Genomic DNA, 21,146 nt, shown 5'->3' with positions numbered 1-21,146 from the left:
TAAAATAACATCTCTAAAATACAGAAGAATGAGAAAAATATACAATTAAGCTATAAGACTTCAGCAATATAAGGCTATAAAGATAACAACAAAACAAAACAGAATTTCAAGTCATCTGTTACTTTGTATTAGGACCAGACCAAAATGTAAGATATTATTATTATTATTATTATTATTTACTAATAATATTCCAATCCAAGTGAGCAGTTGTGACCAAAATGCAAATCAGTGAGTCAAATGATTCACAAACGATTCAGAAAGCAGCAGCATGAAGTCTTCATTATAAGCCCAAGAGAGCCCACATCACACCTCTGCATTTCTCTGCACTAACCAGTTACGCCCAATAAGACACTGTTGCTCGTATACTATCAAGAACATGATAAATGCAGCAAATGAAGATGTCAAGTAAACGAGTAAATAACTTACACTTGTTCTGTTACTCATTCAGAGCTATCGTCTGGCTTCAGAAGACACGGATTATAGTGTGCAGATTGTATGAACCACTTTTATGGTGCTTAAACAGGCTTGAAGGTAAGTAAAAATTTTATTTTCACTTGAACTATTGCTTTAAGATGCTGAAACTATTTTGTGAGATAAATCTGATCAACATGTAAACTTTGCTGAATTTTCAGACAGGCAGATATACAGAGAAATTGCAAACACTCACTACCAAATTTTAACATAAACACTTGATAACGAGGGACAGACAGGTGCGGGGAATCAACTAATGATCAAACTAAACAAGGACAGGAAAAAGACCATATAAGGCAAAACAGGAACTGAAACACATGACAAAACTGGTCCAATCCTGACAAGAGGTGTGTTCGACTTCATGCAGCGCTGCACAGACATATTTTGCAATCGGGGGCGGAATTGAAAGCGGAGATTTCTGCTCCCGGTAGTGATGCTCTCACGGTGTCTGCATACTCTTATCACAGATGAAGTGAATAACATGGAATATTTGTCAAATGCACAGACGTTTCAGAAATGTTTTCATGAGCAACAGAAACACTTTTTATATACTGCTTAATACAGGGCCATCTATGCAAGAATAAAGTTCAACATAAACATATACTATTTAAATACCAATAAAGTGGGGGTATATTTGCTTTCATCAGTGTTTTTTATTAAATGTGACTCAATATAACATTGCGACTATACAGTAAAAAAGCCTTTACTGTTCTAAAATCAGAACAGTACATTTGTGAGCAGTATTTTTATTTTAATTTTTTTTTATTATGGAAAAATTAAAAACAGCTGTGTCGTCATCAGCGCTCCTGCAGTCGCTCTGGAGAAACTGCGCTAGCTGAGTCAGACGGCTGCTCTCAAAACACATCATCGTGGTACTTTGATGCCACACGTGACAGTGACGTGGCGTCGGCACCGGATCAAGTCGGACAAATTTTCTAACCGGCATGCACTGCTTCAAGTCAGCCGCCGATCGGTCTGCACGGCCCTGCATGAAGTCAAACACACCTAAGATCTCTTTCAAGTGTAGAATTTAGGAAAGAAGTATTGTATTTTTCCTACTGCAGTATAAAGCAAAAATAATATACCTACGAAATATTCATTTTCATTTATTTTACAGTGCAATTTATTTTTACAATATATGGCTATTACTGTCACAGGAATAACAAAATATTAAATTGATGTTATTATTATTATATTCTAATTTGTTTGGCTTCCTAAAACACCAGTGTGAATGTAATTTAGACTGAGACAGTACCCTTTAAAGTTCAGATACAAGTCAATTCACTTTTTTCTGACTTTCTTTTTTCTGAGTTTTCTTAGTTAAGAACATGGGTTGGAGCTCTTAATTTTTAACTCTCAAAGCGCATTAGATGGAATAATTTAACTTTAAAATGTACAAAATTTAAAAACATTTTTCCAAGTCGTCATTTGTCCTTTTTTCAAATATCACAATAAATATTGCATCGTGGACTTCATATCAAGATATTATTGTATTGTGAGATTTTGATATTGTTACATCCCCAGTGTTTACTTAGCACTACTGTACACCTTTCTGTGAAGGGGGACTAATGCCATTTTTTTCTTCTGTTTTGGTTTAGTTCCTGTGTTTAATATGCACTAGCTTCTTATGTTCCCTTTTTCCCTGCCACTAGTTTGTCTCCATGACTCCCAACTGAGTTGCACACCTGTTTGTTCTATTGATTAGCACTCCCAGAGTATTTAAAACCTCTGTTTCCTCAGTTTCATGTCTTGTGTTAACGTTTCTAGATACTGTGTTCTAATATCTACTATTGTGCATATATGCCGACTGTACAACCAAGTTTTTCAAAAATGTGCTTTATGGACTAAACGTTGTCCATCAGAACTTTTCCCTCAAATTCTGAAACTACTGTTTCAACATCAAGTGTTTCTGTGACTGTCTAAAGCACATGAATACGAGGCAAGGATATTATAGTTTTGAATTTTTAAATTAGTTTTTATTTTGATATCGTTTTCAAATTTCCTATAATTTCAGTTTAGTTTTAGTTAGTTTCATTAATGGTTTTGTTAGTTTTAGTTTAGTTTTTTAATATATTTTAGTTTCAGTTTTAGTTTTAGTAATTATAGTTTAACAGAGTTAATGGAACACTTCCAGTGTAGACCAAACCAAGACATTTCATTTTAGGAAAGTTGAATGTTTGCAGTTTACAGTTAACTCGTACAAACCTCTTAATAATGAAAATAAAATAATTGTTTTCAATTTAACAAAAACCAAAAATATGCAACTTATATGTATACAATTTATTAATTCATATTCATGTTCATATTCCATATTAAAGATGTAATCTTGTTTAATATGCCAATAGTTTACAAACAACAAGCTAATCAGGGTTTTCAGAGTTACTAGAAGGCATCAGGCAGTTGAGTATTTATCAGGTTGGAGCTACATTCTGCAGATCAATGGCCCTCCAGTGCTGGATTTGAGGAAACATGCCCTGCGTCCCAATGTGCATACTATCCACCCTATCTGCCCTAAATAGTGTTAAAAATAACTAATATCACATAGAATTTAGCATGGACAGTGTGCACATTGGGAAGCAGGCTTGTTCTTTGCAATCGTCATTGAAACTCTGTAAACTTTATTTTTGTCCATCTGTGTTTTCAATGCATTTTTTGCACATACGAGCCACCGGTGCACACTACTGTATGTCCCGTCTCCCTCTATGAACGTACACAATAAGAAGAAACAACCTAAAATGCTTTGAAACCTCATACTACTCAAAAATGAATGCGATATGGTGATTTAAATGGTGTTTGCACTTTACTTTGACTAGCCGCTCCAGCGCGCACGCGCTTCAGATGAGCAACGCAATCAATCCCAGTTCTAAAGCCCCTTTTACACAAAAACACAGCGCGGCTATCGCTTTCTTTCATCTCGGATGTGTTTTATACAGTCAAGGCGGTGCTCGTGTCATGGACTAGAGGCGGACGTTACCATAGTAATCGCAAAGCGTGACAAAATGACTATTCACTAAAGTCAGCTCATCCAAAACTTTTAATTCTGTGTTAATTTGTGCGCTGTAAACTATGCATTATTATTATCTCCCATTTCATATTTTATAGTTATTTCCTATTTCATAGCCCGCGTCTTGTTTTTTAAATGCAAAAACGCATTCTCTGTGAAATTAGAATGTAGGACGCAGCTCACGTGCATGAAGCGCCATCTATTTCCCTAAACCACCACAGGTCCGATTTTCTGGCACAGAATGAGAGCTTATTAAATAACGAACACGATTATTTATTTTTGCTAATTATTATTTTATTTTCGTTAGTTTTTCAGTTACTGTTGTTAGTTTAGTTTAGTTTTAGTTTTTCATTTATTTAGCAATTTAAATTTTATTTCAGTTTACGAAAATGTTTTTTGACCAATAGTTTTTGTCTTAGTTTCAGTTTTCGTTTACGAAAATAACCTTGATACGAGGTACACCATTGGGTGTCTGTTGCCAAACATCTAGGAGTAAAATTCTAACACAGAATCATTTCACACTGTAGTGTTTCATGCATTAGACACCTCAAAAGCGTTCCTCTACTCGAGGCAAAAAGCAGGGTTTAGAACAGCAGTAACCCAGAGTTAAGTGTCTAGCATCAAGGTGCCATTATGCTATGTTTACACTGCAGCAACAATCTTGCAAAGCCTCTGTTTTGTCCACTACATGCCCAATACAATCATCATATTATACACACGATTACAATTGGAAAGATGCAAGCTTGGATATAGCATCAGTTTAATACATTTTTGCAAACCCATCCAGAGAATCTGTCAGCTTTCTGATGTTCTAGGTTGCTCTCAATTCAACAAACCACCATGTGAGTGTGAAGCTTGTTTTCCATAGGAATGTAGTGAAAAAGTAGTAAACACAGCGTTATACCTCACATTTAATGATTGTACTGAAAATGACTTTATAGAGAACTTCAGTATTGATGTTACCATAATATTGTTACACTATCAAAAACTTTTACAATATGAAAACTTAAAATAAAACGCTGGTTGTACACTGGTATGATTGATATTATTAAATAGAGTAGGCCTCATGCTCATAAGTCATCTTCTCAAGCTTTAAGGTAAGTGTTTTTGCTTACTTTTAATAGATTTACTCCTGCCCCTGCTTCATTAAGTCTACAGGGAGAAGAGCTGATCCATCAACGAAAGTCCCAAGCTCAAGAATGATCCTATATAAATATGCCGATGGCTGGTAGTATAATGATATTGTCGCAGCTCTGAACGAGGTAGATTATAAATCATGAGTTTCTTCTGTTTCTCTCTAGTGATTTTAATGCAGTGATTAGTTCAATATGATTCAAAAGAACATCTAAACATTTTTGTTCATTAATGCACTGTGGTTGGAAATGAAATTATTGTTTTAATATTCTGTATTTTTATAACAGTTCTTCATCACAGGTGAAGCAAAAGCCAGACAACAGGCATCATGAGCTCCATGCAGGCAGACTCCTCTACAAATGTGACCTTTGTTCGTCCTGCAGCATTTTTCATCAGTGGTTTTTTTAATATGTCACATGCAAAATATTACTATGTGTTCTTGTCTTTAGTGTATGTTGTGACTGTTTTGGGGAATTCATTTATCATGTGTATCATTTATTTGGCCCGCAGACTTCACACGGCCAAATACATTGCTGTTTTTCATCTGGCCCTTTCTGATCTGTGTGGAAGCTCAGCTTTGATTCCAAAAGTCATGGACACATTTTTATTTGACCACCAGGTTGTTTCATATGAAGCATGTTTGGCAAATATGTTTTTTGTATATCATTTTATGAATCTGCAATCTTTGACACTACTTGTTTTGGCTTATGACAGACTGGTTGCTATTTGTTTTCCTCTACGGTATCATGCCATTGTAACCAAACCAGCCATGTTTCTGATCATAGGGGTGATGTGGATTTTTTCTGTAACATATTTATCTGTACTTGTAGGTTTTGTGAATACACTCTCTTTTTGTAGATCTGTTGTTATTAATAGTTACTTTTGTGATCAAGGACTTATCTATAGACTAGCTTGTAATGGAAATTCTTTAAATGTATTGATGGGAAAAATTAGCTTTGGTCTCCTCATGTGCACACCACTCATACTGATCATCATCACATATTTCTGCATTTCTCTGGCTCTGTTTAAGATTGCTCATGGTGCTGACCGGGTCAAAGCCATAAAAACCTGCACCTCACATCTCATGTTGGTGGCAATTTTGTATCTCCCAGTTTTAAGTAATAACATTGCTGCTGCCACAACACCGATCCATCCAAACACCCGGTTAATTAACATTTCATTGACACAGACAATACCACCTATGCTGAATCCCATCATATACACTCTAAAGACGGAGGAGGTCATGCAATCCATAAAAGAACTGTACAAACGCAGTAGGGTGTGTGCTACTATAGAAATAAATATAAAATGCAATGGGAGAATTTAAAATGATTTAAAAAGATTTGGTTCTTATCAATATTACTGTTTGCTAACCTTCATCATTTGCTTGAATAAAACTTTCTGTTATGAACATTTAACAAATATTTAAAGGATATTTTACTTGCTCTGCAAATTAAAATTAAACAATTTCTTTTACCAGGTTGATCCTCTATGGATTTTGTTTGTCTAATGTTTACTGTTTCTTTAATTATGACTATGCAGTGACTTATCCCCACTATTATGTGCGATTTGAAACACTGTGATGCATTGTATGATGATCTAAATTTATTTAACTTTAAACTTTAAAGTGTTGATTCAATAAAATGAACGCAGTAAAAGTGACAAAAAATTAAACAACACTAGTACACAAGTGTTCAATATGTCATACAACATATTTTTGTTTAATCCACACAATAAACAATGGTATATTTTACATAAAAAAAACATTAAACTTTTCCTACTTGCTTGTGTAAAAGAACAGAGAACATTTACATCACACTGCTCTCTCTTGTTTCATACAAAAAAAAAAAACCTTCATTCTCTTCTCAGCATTTTTCTTCCGCTCTAGTCTCCTAATATAGCTTTCTAATAAACTTGACATTGTATAATACATAATACATAATAGGCCTACTGTGTGCTGTGATGTATTGCTTAAGCTTGTAAATTACATCGGATAAAAGCACTGCTAATGGCTGGTTCACACTAGACAATTTTCAAATCTAACCGATTTTAAAACCATGGGATACCACAGACATAAGAATGGTTTCAACCGATTTTTAACATTATAATCCTCTGAATGAACACACTAGACAATTCAGCCAGCACACCTGATGATTGTAGTAACAATTTCACAGTGGCAATTCCACAGGCACAAGATGTCAGAGAAACACATTATAAAGGCACTCATACTGTTTCTATAGTTGTACAAGTCGATCTTCTTTTTCATACTCCATTTCTGTGACATATTTGTGGCTGCCATGTTTCAGCAACAAAAGCACGCTACATCTAGTTGGTGAAGTTTGCTCGCTCTCATTAGTTATTGTGGGTATCCCATTGGAGGCGGCCCAATCAAGAGTCATAAATTATCAAACATGATTTGGGATCAGGGAGGCTCCGACTTGATTGGGACCAGTAAAATAATCTTAATGACACCACACAATTGAGGATTTTTTGGACAAAATTTCAGTTGTGACAAGCTTCGAATCAGGCCACGGCCCTTGATTGTTGTGCCCAAAATATGCAAGTTTGTGGCCAGCCTGAATGCATGTAGAATGCAAATGTAAACTGGTGCCATCTTGTGTTTCAGTTTTCCTTCCTTGTGAAAATGACTTTAGAGGACTTCAGTATTATGTTAGTATAGACGGTTTCAATGGCAACAACATAAACAAACTTTACTGTGCATGCGTTGTTGCCAAAACTTAACTTCCGGTAGCCTTTCGCAAAGAATCAATAACAACAGCAAAGTCCTTCTAGAGTAGATTATTTCTGATAACAAGCAAAATATGTTTGCTACATAAATCAGACGGGCTTATTGAAAATGCAAATTCATTCTCTGCCAGCAGGAGGTGCTTTTGGAGTGGGAGAGATAGAGATTTCCCCAGTAATGGCTGTACACAAAGCAGTGCTGAAGCAACTTCATAAGCCAATAATTTTGGGGTATAGCAATTTCTCTTCATACTTCTTTAGTGTAAATATTATTTCTGTCATAGCAACTCTTGAAGGGATTGCCATGGTAATATACATGACAATGTCAATGTGTTTGGTCTTGTTGCAATAGGTCTGCTACGCTGCTGCTGCTGATGCTGTGGCAGAGCAAGTACCGAGACTTGCTATTGCCAATACATTTTGCTGTGAGCATGTAAGAAATACTGCTGCTGCACACAACATATATGAAATAACCCCCATAGCATAGACGAATCATCACATAGCAGATCTATACAGGTGGAGCTGGGGAAGATGCAGGGTTTCTGAAGCGTGCTGTAACTGCTACAGCAAGCACTAGTCAAGTATTTGAATGTTGAGCAACAAGCTCTTTGGCTGCTAGGGGTGGCACGGTACATGTATTCGTGCCGAACCGTCACGGTACGGGCGTCTCGTTTCAGTGCATGAGGCCTTACGACGAATACAGGCAATTCACCCCCAATCCAGAAGGGGGTGCCCGCAGTAATGCAGCGCTGTTTGATAATCGCCAGCAGAAGAACAGCAAATGCCATGAGTTGCACACTTGAAAACAGACCCCCCTAGACAGTGACCATGTGCTGATTCTGAACGTGTCTCTCACATAGACTGACAAGGGAGTATACTTTAAAGGCTTGCGCACTCAACTGTTTGCGAAATGGAGCTTTGATCTCGTGTATCCTACCTCTCTCATTCGGCACAAATCCAAATATTCCATAATATTTCCATATTTGCGATGTAACATATCTGAATGCTAAACTATTATTTATTATGTAAATGATAGGCTTTGTACTTCAGTTGCGTCCCAGCGGTGACACAGAGGTGGGCGCGCTGATGTTTGGCTCACTGTACTTTATTTTGATAAAATACCAACTGCGCTGTCAAGTTAGCAATGCTGGAACTGGTGTGTGTGTGTGTGTGTGTGCGCGCGCTCCGGCGTGATCACTTCAACTGTTTCCTTATACCAGCAGAATCAACTTTAAACACACATTGTCTTATTAATAATCACTGTATAAAGGTCTGCTTTTATTTGTGTACACTCACAATGAAAACAAAACAGATTTTATATATATAACATGTAATAATATTTAGTATTTTCACATCTAGATGGAAACAATTGTAATTTGCACTACTGTCTGTTCAAAATAAATGAAAAGAAACTGAGCATAGTAGGTGAGTTTTCACCTTTCATGCCAGAACTTTGCTCTCATTAACGAGTTCGTTTGCCCATATAATCATTAGGAAATAGAGTAAACTTATTTGGCTTGCTGTCCACTGAGAGTGGCTCGATGAAGCAGCTTCAACTCGAGCTCTGATAAAACCCCCAGTGACATGATATGAGGTGATTACAAAGGGCAAGGTACCTAAGAAGAAGGTGGAGATTGGGGAGGTGGAGGGATGCTAGAGCAGCTGAGACCGGAGAGAGGTAAGCAGCTACTTATATACTCTGGCTGTTGATTGAAAGATTAGATGCGCTCGCTCCTCCCTAACTTACGTTTAGGAACTTCATTAAGTTTGTACAGTACTCCTGTTTAGCAATAAATTCATGATGTCACATGCTAAATTTCTTCCTTGCTATTTTTCCTCAAGTCTGTAGGGAGATGGGATGATCTATGGACTAAAGTCCAAAGCGCAGGAGAATGATCTACTATAAATTTGTCTGATGGATGGTAAATTAATGAGATGGTGGCAGCTTTAGAGAAGGTTGAGTATAAACCATCTGTTTCCTCTGTTTCTTTCCACTGATTTTACTGCAAATTACTCTTATTATTAGTGCAATATGACTAGATTAAAGAAGATCCAAACATTAATGCACTGTGACTGGAAATGAAACATTTTAATATGAATATTTTCTGTTGTTAAGTGTACTTCTACTTAATTCTACAGTTCTTCATCACAGGTGCCACAAAAAGCCAGATAACAGGTATCATGAGCTCCATGCAGTCAAACTCCTCTGCAAATGTGACCTTTGTTCGTCCTGCAACTTTTTTCATCAATGGTTTTTTTAATGTCCCACATGCAAAATACTACTATGTGTTTTTGTCTTTAGTGTATGTTGTGACTGTTTTAGGGAATTCATTTATCATGTGTATCATTTATTTGGCCCACAGACTCCACACAGCCAAATACATTGCTGTTTTTCATCTAGCGCTTTCTGATTTGTGTGGAAGCTCAGCTTTGATTCCCAAACTCATAGACATGTTTTTATTCGAGCACCAGGACATTTCATATGAAGCATGTTTGGCAAATATGTTTTTTGTTTTTCATTTCATGAATCTGCAGTCTTTGACACTACTCGCTTTGGCTTATGACAGACTGGTTGCTATTTGTTTTCCTCTTCAGTATCATGCCATTGTAACCAAACAAGCCATGTTTCTGATCATAGGGGTGATGTGGATTTTTTCTGTCACTTTTATTGCTTCAATGGTGAGTTTGATCACAAGACTCTCTATTTGTAGATCTAACATAGTCAATAGTTATTTTTGTGATCATGGCCCTATTTATAGACTAGCTTGTAATGATAATAATATAAATATTATCATGGCAAACATTTGTTTTGGTCTCCTCGTATGTATGCCACTGATATTGATAATCATATCATATTTCTGCATTGCCTTAGTTTTGCTTAAGATTGCTCATGGAGTTGACAGGATCAAAGCCATGAAAACCTGCACCTCACATTTCATATTGGTGGCAATTTTTTATGTGCCACTTTTAGGTATTAATATTGCAGCTTTAGCAACATTTATCCATCCAAACGCCCGGATAATTAACAATTCCCTGACACAGACAATACCACCTATGCTGAATCCCATCATATACACTCTAAAGACAGAGGAGGTCATGCAATCCATAAAAGAACTATATAAATGCAACAAGGTGAACACTATAATACAGAGAAAAAGGTTAAATGTAAAGGGGTATTAAAAAATAAGATTGATTTTGTTGAACAATATTAAGCAATCTGTACATGTGTGTTGACTAAGAATATCCAATTCATATCCGCATTAAACAAATATTTAATTTAACAGAATTGACTGACCTGTGTGTGCAGATGTTGTAGAAAATAATCTCACAACCTTCTCATATGTGATAAAAATAAATTACTCAAAATATTTATGAGGTCACAGAATTTAGAATTTGCATTGTAATTGAGTTGTATTGTATTGTATTGTAATGAAAGATGAATGAATGTAATAAATTACTTAATTTTGTTTTCTTTGAAATGACTGAAATGTTTGTTTGAAGTGCAACAAGGCTTTCCATGTGTGCTGATTGGGTAAATAAGGATTATTCATACAAAAATATAAATTATTTACTCATCCTCATATTGTGCCAGAGCAATTTGACTTTTTCATCTATACTGTAGAACACAAAATGTCACATTAGCCTCACAATTAATTTTCAACAAGTGTTGAATGGAGAAAAAAGAAAAAAAAAGCATTCATTCAATGTACAAATAACATGAAGGTGAGTAAATGGTGACACTATTTTCATTTCACATCTTTGTGTAAAAAGATATAAACATTGTAAATTTTGTATATTTGCTAACAACAACATGTAGATATACTGGAGTTTGATTAGTGGAAAAAAACTGATTCTAGTGTGCCCTCTAGTGGCAAAAGCAAGTGTTGTGCTGGATGATGGATTGAGTTTAATTGTGACCTACTGTAAACAATTATACAATTATATATTTTGCCAGTCGGTTGATGTGGGAACCATATCATAACATTTATATATATATATATATATATATATATATATATACATTTTAATGGCTGTAAAGGGAGAAAGAAACTGAATGGTTAAATTACACTCATTAAATCAATTAAGTCACTTTTGACATTACCCATAATAAGAACAAAGGCATAGTAACTAGGCCTGCCAAGATAGAATAGGAGAGAAAAGGAGAGAAAAGCACTAAGAGTGTCTTAAAAGAAGTCCATATGACTCTTATTGTAAATTCTGAAGCCACACAATACCTTTTGCCTTCTGCATATTCATTGGGTGCTGAAGGCAAGACATTACAGGCAGGCACATTATTTTTTTCATGCACTGATCAATTTTGATATTTTGGGTTTTTCATAACATGCTGTTTCAGGCTACAGAAAAGAAACATCCAAAATACTAGTCTAGATGTTTATTTTAACATACTTTATCTATTTCCGTCTGTAGATTTCTGTGAAAATACATATCTTTAAAGGCCTTTTTCTCAAAATGATTTTTTTTCCCTCATTCACTGAGCCAGAAATCTAATTAAATCTCTGTTTAATTCCTGTCTATATTCTGATGGTTTTTTACAAAGGGGTCTGTTCATATATAATTTGCCTAATTTCACACCAAGTTTTATTCCTAAAGAAACATGGTGATTTTTTATTTTTATTTTTTATTTTTTTACAGTAAAACTATTAAAAAAAATGTAAAAACCTTTAACAGTAGTATGTCAACAAAATAGAATTTTGAATATTCAATTTCTATTCTGGAAATGCATGCAAATTAATGCATATTTAACTAAATAATGCCTCATTTTCATATTAAATATCACATTTCAGAAAACTTGTAAAACAAAAGATGTTTGCAATTCTTAATGTAATCAATCAACGTTAAGTGTGGTGATATTAATTCTATATATTAGTTACACTTTTCACCCAAGATAAATGGACCAAGATATAATGGCAGTTGAACCAGGGCAAATACAGATACACTAACTATCTTTGATATTATTCCCAGTGCTGTGATTTGATTGGCCAGATGACAGCTCTATAGAGGTGTACCATTGGTCGAGACTGTCACAGTCAGTGATATGCTGAAGGGACTGACACCTCTTCATTCAGTATATAATGCTTTAGGGAAAGCCTGCAGGCCGGGCAAACCTCCCTAAGACCTTACTGTGAGAATATCCTATTAATTATTCATTAACGTTGTTATTATTATATCAAATTTCAACCTTTTTGCATTCTGCTTTTCTGCCTGGACAGGATGAAAAAAGATGATTCAAGAGGTTACTGGAAGCAGGAATATTTCCTTCCTGTCTACTGGATTCTCTGGTATACCTCACATGAGATACTATTATATATTCCTGTTTATTGCTTACTTTATTTCTATTCTAGGAAACTCCTGCCTTATGTTTGTTATCATTACAGACCGAAATCTTCAAACTCCTAAATATATCACTGTCTTTAATTTATCACTGACAAACATTTGTGAGAGTATCACTGTAATCCCTCAGAAACTGGGTGCATTTTTGTTCGGGAATCAGTTGATCCCGTATGGATTGTGCTTGTGTGATATGCTCTCCAATATGTTATTTTTTTCAGTGCATTCACTAACTCTCAGTATTCTGTCTTCTGAAAGATTAGCAGCCATTTGTTTACCACTGAGGTATCATATGATTGTGACCCACAGATCTATGCTTGTTAGAATTGGTGCTTCATGCACACTAACACTAATGCGAACAATCATCAGCAGACTTTATTTTTGCAGAACTAGAGTCATAATCATTCATTTCTCTGATCGCAGGTCAAATTTCCCAAGCTGTGTCAGCATGAGTGTTCTGTTTCAGGTCATCATCATGTTTCCAGTTTTTTGTGTAATCTTTTCATACACATGCATAGCTGTAACATTGTTCAGAACCCCACAGGACCATCAAAACGCCACAAAGACATGTACTGCTCATTTAATGGTAGTGGCTTACCTGCCCATATGCATAACATATGTATTTTGGGTCCTTTTAAGCACCAGCACTACAATAAGTATTCTTTCTCTGACCTCTGTGCTTCCTTCGATGCTTAACCCTATAATCTACACTTTCATGACAAAGGAGTTTATGGCATCTGTGAAAAAGGCTTAGCAAAAAAAAAATAATGTTTTCATCTAGAATACCAACTGTGTTCCAGTTAGAATGATAGTAGCTGTGTGCTTTTTGTATGGAATTCTTGAAAATAATATATAATTACTAAATGTAAAACAGTGTTTGTTTTGTGTTATTTGAAGCATGAATTGTAAATGCAGCATCTTTAATCTTGTGCCAGTCTGATTTTATGTTTATACGATATGTCATGTGAACTAAATAAATCCTAACCATATTCCTTTGTATTGTAATGTTTAGACACACTGTACTGTATTTATTCCGAATAACTGTTTAGGAAGGCTGAGAGGTCTGCAATGAATCATAGTGCTAAGAAATAATGGTAAAAACACTGAAATCATTATATTATCGAGTGCATATCTAAAAACAGTTCTTTATCACAGGTAACACAACATTCCAGACAATGGGCAGCTTGACTTCAGTGCAGTCAAACTCCTCTGCAAATGTGACCTTTGTTCGTCCTGCAACATTCTTCATCGGAGGCTTTTCTAATTTCCCTCATGCAAAATACTACTATGTGTTCTTGTGTTTTGTATATGCTGTGACTGTTTTGGGGAATTTATTTATCATGTGTATCATTTATTTGGCCCGCAGACTTCACTCAGCCAAATACATTGCAGTCTTTAATCTGGCTCTTTCTGATCTGTGTGGAAGCTCGGCTTTGGTTCCAAAACTCATAGACATGTTTTTATTTGAGCACCAGCTCATTTCATATGAAGCATGCTTGATGAATATGTTTTTTGTGTTTCATTTTATGAACGTTCAGTCTTTGACACTACTTGCTTTGGCTTATGACAGACTGGTTGCTATTTGTTTTCCTCTACGGTATCATGCCATTATTACCAAAACATCCATGTCACTCATTATAGGCAGTATGTGGATGTTTTCCATGGTTTTATTCGCTGTCCTTGTGGGATTAGTCAACAGACTCTCTTTTTGTAGGTCTACTGAGGTCAATAGCTATTTCTGTGATCACGGCCCTGTCATCAGCCTTTCCTGTAACAGTAATTCCATAAACTACCTCATGGCATATGTTTTATTTGGTCTCCTAATTTGCCTGCCGGTGATAGTGATAACCCTCTCATATTGTTGCATTGCTGCGGCATTGCTCAAGATTGCTCATGGTGCTGATCGCATCAAAGCCATGAAAACCTGCACCTCGCATCTTGTATTAGTGGCAGTTTTTTATCTACCGATTTTAAGTGTAAATGTTAAATCCATATCAACATCTATTGATCCAAACTCCCGGATAATTAACAATTCCCTGACGCAAATAATACCACCTATGCTGAATCCCATCATTTACACTCTAAAGACAGAGGAGGTCATGCAATCCATAAAAGAACTGTACAAACGACACAAGGTGAACACTACTACAGAGAGAGATGCGAAACAGAGAATGGAAATATAGGCGCTTGTCCTTTCACATTTTGTCCTTAACATTTTTGTTTGTTTAATGATTGTATGAAAGAAACTTCATGTCCTTTGTTGCATATACATATCACACAAGCTATATACTTTAATTATAGTCGATCATTTAACAAATGTCCACTTCAACAGGATTGGCTGGTTTGATGTGTTATATGATGATATTATAAAATAATTGTACAAATTCCTCATGTGTGATTAGAATTTAACATCACAGTGCTCAAAAAAAATTGCACAGATTTTGTGTGGCTCTGTTGTTGTAATTTCTACTGACAAGGAAATTTCATTTCAAAATTTTAATTTAAATGAAATTTCAAGGCCACTTCAACAATGTATGTAAAAACAACAAAGAAATAAAAATATATATATTAAAGTGTGAACGTGTTTTAATAACCAGTTTGTCTGTTAGTAAGAAAAGCCATTCAACTAGCCATTCAGCCCTCGGGTGCCATTCAGAGAAGCTTCAAAGATCAAATGTTTCTAGAGGGTGTCTAGTGGTAACCGGTCTACGGGGAGCAGCAGAGTTCAAAAGAAACACACAAAATGTAAGTAAACAAGTGTTGGTGCAGCCTTCAAATGGCCACAGTGTTGAAAAAGGTCAAATAAAGGTAAAAAGGTCAAATAAAGCTTCTGTAATAGACCAAAGTACTTAATCATGAAGACAGAACTATACACACACACATACAAATGTTAAGTATAATTTATGTTAGTGTGAGTTTTCATAATTTACAGAATTTACAAATGTCATTAGCGATGACAAGCTAGCATGAACCAAATATCTTGTCTAATGAACCAATTACCTGCATAACAATTAATTGTAAATCTTATTTACATCAGTGGCTTCTAATGCCTTTTTATCACCTTAACATTAAAAATGTTTATAAAATATAAATATATCACGACGATCTTAAACTCTTTTGAAAACATACTGTTGCTTTATGTGATGAGATTAAATTCATTATTATGTAAAAGGGGAGGAATAAATATAAATGCTGAAAAAAAAAAAACTTCCGCTCACATATAAATAATACATTTTCTTAATTCTCTCAATTTTTCAGTAAGAATCCAACTACTAACATGGCCAAGACCAAAGAGCTGTCCAAAGACACTAGAGACAAAATTGTACACCTCCACAAGGCTGGAAAGGGCTACGGGGAAATTGCCAAGCAGCTTGGTGAAAAAAGGTCCACTGTTGGAGCAATCATTAGAAAATGGAAGAAGCTAAACATGACTGTCAATCTCCCTCGGACTGGGGCTCCATGCAAGATCTCACCTCGTGGGGTCTCAATGATCCTAAGAAAGGTGAGAAATCAGCCCAGAACTACACGGGAGGAGCTGGTCAATGACCTGAAAAGAGCTGGGACCACCGTTTCCAAGGTTACTGTTGGTAATACACTAAGGCGTCATGGTTTGAAATCATGCATGGCATGGAAGGTTCCCCTGCTTAAACCAGCACATGTCCAGGCCCGACTTAAGTTTGCCAATGACCATTTGGATGATCCAGAGGAGTCATGGGAGAAAGTCATGTGGTCAGATGAGACCAAAATAGAACTTTTGGTCATAATTCCACTAAACGTGTTTGGAGGAAGAAGAATGATGAGTACCATCCCAAGAACACCATCCCTACTGTGAAGCATGGGGTGGTAGCATCATGCTTTGGGGTGTTTTTCTGCACATGGGACAGGGCGACTGCACTGTATTAAGGAGAGGATGACCGGGGCCATGTATTGCGAGATTTTGGGGAACAACCTCCTTCCCTCAGTTAGAGCATTGAAGATGGGTCGAGGCTGGGTCTTCCAACATGACAATGACCAAGCACACAGCCAGGATAACCAAGGAGTGGCTCTGTAAGAAGCATATCAAGGTTCTGGCGTGGCCTAGCCAGTCTCCAGACCTAAACCCAATAGAGAATCTTTGAGGGAGCTCAAACTCCGTGTTTCTCAGCGACAGGCCAGAAACCTGACTGATCTAGAGAAGATCTGTGTGGAGGAGTGGGCCAAAATCCCTCCTGCAGTGTGTGCAAACCTGGTGAAAAACTACAGGAAACGTTTGACCTCTGTAATTGCAAACAAAGGCTACTGTACCAAATATTAACATTTATTTTCTCAGGTGTTCAAATACTTATTTGCAGCTGTATCATACAAATAAATAGTTAAAAAATCATACATTGTGATTTCTGGATTTTTTTTTTTAGATTATGTCTCTCACAGTGGACATGCACCTACGATGACAATTTCAGACCCCTCCATGATTTCTAAGTGGGAGAACTTGCAAAATAGCAGGGTGTTCAAATACTTATTTTCCTCACTGTAGAACATAGAGTGATAAGTAGGGCAAACTTCTCTAAAACCTAAGAGCAAGCCCCCAGTGAAACTGTTTTATGAATGTTCAGCAAACCTATATTCAATTAATTATGATATTGTGATAAAAGTAATATATTTTTTAAAAATTATTTTCAGATTGTGAGTTCTTTTTTTTATTATTATTAACATGTACAAAGTCTGAGACTAAAGAAAACACTTCTGTTTGGCTTCTTTATTCTGATTGTACAATAAATATGTATATTAAACAGACATGAAACATTTTCATGAAATATTTCTGTGCTTGACAAATTCTTGACACTACGCCTTTTGTTAAGTAAATACGATGGATGTTTTATTGTGGAGCACTGTCTCAGAGGCCTCTGCATCAGGCAGATTGTGTGGCGGAAGTCCTCTGCTTCAGGAGCTGCACTTTGCGAGTGTTCTGGTAGGTGGTCATGCACTCCTTAAACTTCTGAACCTCAGTCTGACACTTCCTCCAGTCCTGATGCTCAGCCATACACTCCTGCAGAGCATAGTGCAGCTCAGCACAGCCTGTCCTCGAGATCATCCCGTCCACTGGATCATCCTCATCCTCACTCCTGCTCCGGTTGTGAGGGGATGGAGGAGTCGATGTCATCCTTATAATTTAAAATTATAATTTGAAATGTGTTGGAATAAATAACGACGAAACTATCCAAAAACATTACAACTAAAAAGCTATAAAAACAAACAAACAAACAAAAAAACAAGCCGCTCGTATGTATTCGATTGTCTTTCACACTCGAGCCTGTTGTAGCAAATCTCTTAAAGGTTTTATATTTAAATAAACTTGCCTTTGCAGTTTGAGATTTCAAGAGCTTCAGGAAGGTTTCATAACTTGCCTAGCCGGGAGCATTTCATATCACGAACAGGAAATGTGTTACATTTTTAAGAGTCCGTGTCCATTCATTGACAAAGAAAAAAAAAAAAAAAGACAGTAGATGTAATTACACTTGTCACTCACTAGATGGTAGTGTTGTATCAGACAATTGCAATCGGCTGAAGCGCTTATTTGGTAAAGCCACGATACCTCTAGAGAATTCAGTCAAGATATTTTTCTACATATTTCTGATTTATTGTTGACTGTTGTCTCAAGTAGCACGTATTAGGTTGACTTTCTAAACAAATATTGGTCAGCCAGCGAACAGTTTCAACATTATGACTATTGGATTTCATACAGGGGAAAAGAAGTGCATATAGTCCTGTTAAAAAGAAAGACTTAGTTTTGTGTGTGGTAATAAAACATAGAATATGGCTTCTGGGGAATTGGCTAGCATGGAGATTTACGTTATTCAAAGGATGTTTGAAAGCAAACAGCAAACAAGCTGACTGCCTACATATGTGTTGCACTTAAAGAAATTTTAAATGACAAAATATTGCAAGTTAAACAAGAAGATTCATTTTTACAAGTTAAGTGCAAAGCAAATGTATAGTTGGGGATTTAAAAGTATGATTAACAAAGTATTTTAAAATTACCACAACATAATACAAGAAGCATCACAGAAAGCTTCCAAGATAACATTATAAATAAAATCAGCACTTTACACTTGAACAACAGTTATGTTGTACATTAATGTGCATTTTTTAGAGCATGAACAGACAGTCTCTGGGTTAACAATGAATGAATCCTGCTTTGAACCTCTTTAGTTTTCAGTGAGTAGAGGATGGGATTCACACAGGGTGTGATGAGGGACGACAAAGACAAGCACACTGTTCATCTGAGTTTATATTAATTCCCAAGTTTTAGAAGATAGTAAAAAATGGAATGAAGAATACGGCCACTAATATGAGGTGCTCTGTGCACATGGCCAGCGCCTTATAACGGCTCTGATTATTTTTCATTCTGAATACGGCATTCAGTATACCCATGTAGGTCAAGAAAATAAAAATCAAAGGTCCAGCATTGAAGAGTATAGTTAAAGTAGTGGCAAAATTCCACTGGGATGTCACATCACTACAAGCGAGCTTTATCACGAAAATAGCTGTTGACGTCAAGAGAGCCACAAAATGAGAGGGTTGTGACAGATGCATCGCCGTGGAGTATTACAGTAAAAACAAAGAACCAAACTGCACTGATTATATAAGCCATTCTGGTGTTTGTGTTAATATACTCCTGTCATAAAGGGAAACAGATCACAATGAACCTGTTATAAGAAAGGGATAAAAAAGTATAGTAAGTATACATTTGCACAAGGCACAGTTTGAATGGCACAACATTGTCTAGAACAATGTAAGTCTTGATCATGCCAGGCACAAGAGAGGTGATGAGAATAATATCAACCAAAGCCAGATTAGCAACGGCCATGAACTCTGGGACATGCAGACGGTGGTCATAGAAAATGATGGCGATCAGAAAGACATTGCACATGACTGTGATCACATAAAGCACAGTGAGGAACATGACATAGATATTACTGTAAGGCATTGAACTCAATGTAACAATGTAAAATCCTGCAGGCTGAATAATGGCATTGCTGGCGTTTTGCATGGCAGTCCTTTTTTTATGACCCAGCTTCCTCAGCGGGCGAGAAACCAGATACCTGAGAAACAGTCACAAACAGTTTGTGCTTTACAAATCACCTTTAACATCTGTGTTATTTGAGGACATAAGCTTTTTTTCTGACATTCAAACAGAAATCTATCAATGAAAGTCTACACTTGACATGTTGCAACGATTATCTAATCATATACATACAACAATATCGTGGTGGTCTGTGGATAATGGAGACACTCTTGTCTTCCCTGCAGTTTCTGAACCTGAATCTTTTTTGGGGCAATATATTGGTCAGTTACCAATATATTGAACAGTTTGAGGTGTCATTAAACAGAAAAAATGATCTGGTATCTAAATAGTCTTTAGAGAAAAGACATTCATTAGCACTTTTTACTTAATGTGAGATTAATGATGGTGTAACTAACTGCCTGAAGTATCACTAATTTGTCCAGTTTATTTTTGTGTTTATTTTTGTAACAACAATAAAATCTCTCTGAGTGATAATACAAAGGTGGCATTATATACATATAACTTGCACTATCATTCAAGTTTGGGGTCAGTAAATTGTGTTTTGAAAGAAGTTAAAAATTTCATTCTGCAAAGATGCATTTAATTGTTCAAAAGTTGCTTTCTCTTCATCAAAGAATGTTGAAAAAGCACAAAAAATATTAAGCAGCACAATTGTTTTTAACACTGATAAAAAAGGAAAAAAAAAGAGATGTGTGTTTGAGCACCGAATCAGCATCTTAGAATGATTTCTGAAGGATCATGTGACACTGAAGACTGGAGTAATGGCTGTTACATTTTAAAATTGCATAGAAAACAGTTATTTTAAATTTTAATAATATTGCTGAATTTTGATTAAAGATATACTTGGCAAGCATAAGAGGTCTTTCAAAAACATAAAAAATTGGTCTTCGAAAGTATTCAGAGCCCTTAATGTTTCCCTACATGTTATGAATTTATGAACAAGCAGTGCTGTTACTGTAACACACATCACTACAGATATCTGTCTTAAAGGGTTACTCCACCCCAGAATGAAACTTTTGTCATTAAACACTTCACTCATCTTCGGAATAAACACAATTTAACATATTTAGGATGAAAACCAGGAGGCTTGTGACTGTCCCATTGGCTGCCAAGTAAATAACACTTTCAAGATCCAGAAAATTATGAAAGACATCGTCAGAATAGTCCATCTGCCATCAGTGGTTCAACCCTAACGTTATGAAGCTACGAGAAAACTTTATCAAAAATAACGACAAACTGCGTACACTGTGTCAGCCGCACCACACGGATACGTCTTCTACGTTTATTTACGCTTTGATCTGAATGAAAACAGCATATCCGGTGGTGCAAATAACTCCACTTTTACCGTTCATTGTGTTTTTATGTTCATAACCCACT

The 21,146-nt window shown here is 36.0% G+C and overlaps 5 protein-coding genes and 1 pseudogene across 6 annotated transcripts; 4 read left to right on the top strand and 2 right to left on the bottom strand.

The window, feature by feature from the left end:
* The first annotated feature begins 377 nt into the window (after positions 1–377).
* LOC131547713 (olfactory receptor 1073-like) lies at positions 378–5,971 on the top strand. Of its 2 annotated transcripts, none has more exons than XM_058788322.1 (3): positions 378–531; positions 4,600–4,737; positions 4,897–5,971. In XM_058788322.1, the coding sequence occupies exon 3, from the start codon at positions 4,938–4,940 to the stop codon at positions 5,934–5,936; it is 999 nt and encodes a 332-aa protein (XP_058644305.1). In that variant the 5' UTR covers positions 378–531; positions 4,600–4,737; positions 4,897–4,937; the 3' UTR covers positions 5,937–5,971. The 2 variants fall into 2 exon arrangements, with proteins under 2 accessions (XP_058644305.1, XP_058644308.1); XM_058788325.1 differs by lacking the exon at positions 378–531 and adding an exon at positions 3,955–4,317.
* A 3,558-nt stretch (positions 5,972–9,529) lies between these two features.
* On the top strand, positions 9,530–10,534 carry LOC131547917 (olfactory receptor 1468-like). Its single transcript, XM_058788706.1, has one exon. The coding sequence runs from the start codon at positions 9,536–9,538 to the stop codon at positions 10,532–10,534; it is 999 nt and encodes a 332-aa protein (XP_058644689.1). The 5' UTR covers positions 9,530–9,535.
* Positions 10,535–12,665: 2,131 nt separating this feature from the next.
* LOC131547727 (olfactory receptor 1L6-like) lies at positions 12,666–13,457 on the top strand. Its single transcript, XM_058788344.1, has one exon. The coding sequence runs from the start codon at positions 12,666–12,668 to the stop codon at positions 13,455–13,457; it is 792 nt and encodes a 263-aa protein (XP_058644327.1).
* A 421-nt stretch (positions 13,458–13,878) lies between these two features.
* Positions 13,879–14,886, top strand: or42a9 (odorant receptor, family 42, subfamily A, member 9). The gene has a single exon (XM_058789578.1). The coding sequence runs from the start codon at positions 13,879–13,881 to the stop codon at positions 14,884–14,886; it is 1,008 nt and encodes a 335-aa protein (XP_058645561.1).
* A 2,464-nt stretch (positions 14,887–17,350) lies between these two features.
* On the bottom strand, positions 17,351–18,154 carry LOC131548443 (cytochrome c oxidase assembly factor 4 homolog, mitochondrial). Its single transcript, XM_058789708.1, has 2 exons — positions 18,040–18,154; positions 17,351–17,844 (listed from the first exon to the last, which is right to left on the bottom strand). Exon 2 carries the CDS (start codon positions 17,841–17,843, stop codon positions 17,592–17,594), a length of 252 nt encoding a protein of 83 aa, XP_058645691.1. The 5' UTR covers position 17,844; positions 18,040–18,154; the 3' UTR covers positions 17,351–17,591.
* A 661-nt stretch (positions 18,155–18,815) lies between these two features.
* LOC131547916 (olfactory receptor 10A4-like) lies at positions 18,816–19,733 on the bottom strand (annotated as a pseudogene).
* Positions 19,734–21,146: the final 1,413 nt, after the last annotated feature.

Source organism: Onychostoma macrolepis, chromosome 10 (assembly GCF_012432095.1).
Source record: "Onychostoma macrolepis isolate SWU-2019 chromosome 10, ASM1243209v1, whole genome shotgun sequence".
NCBI lineage: Eukaryota > Metazoa > Chordata > Actinopteri > Cypriniformes > Cyprinidae > Onychostoma > Onychostoma macrolepis.
The sequence above is the reverse complement of the archived record's forward strand: the minus strand, read 5'-3'. Positions and strand labels throughout refer to the sequence as shown.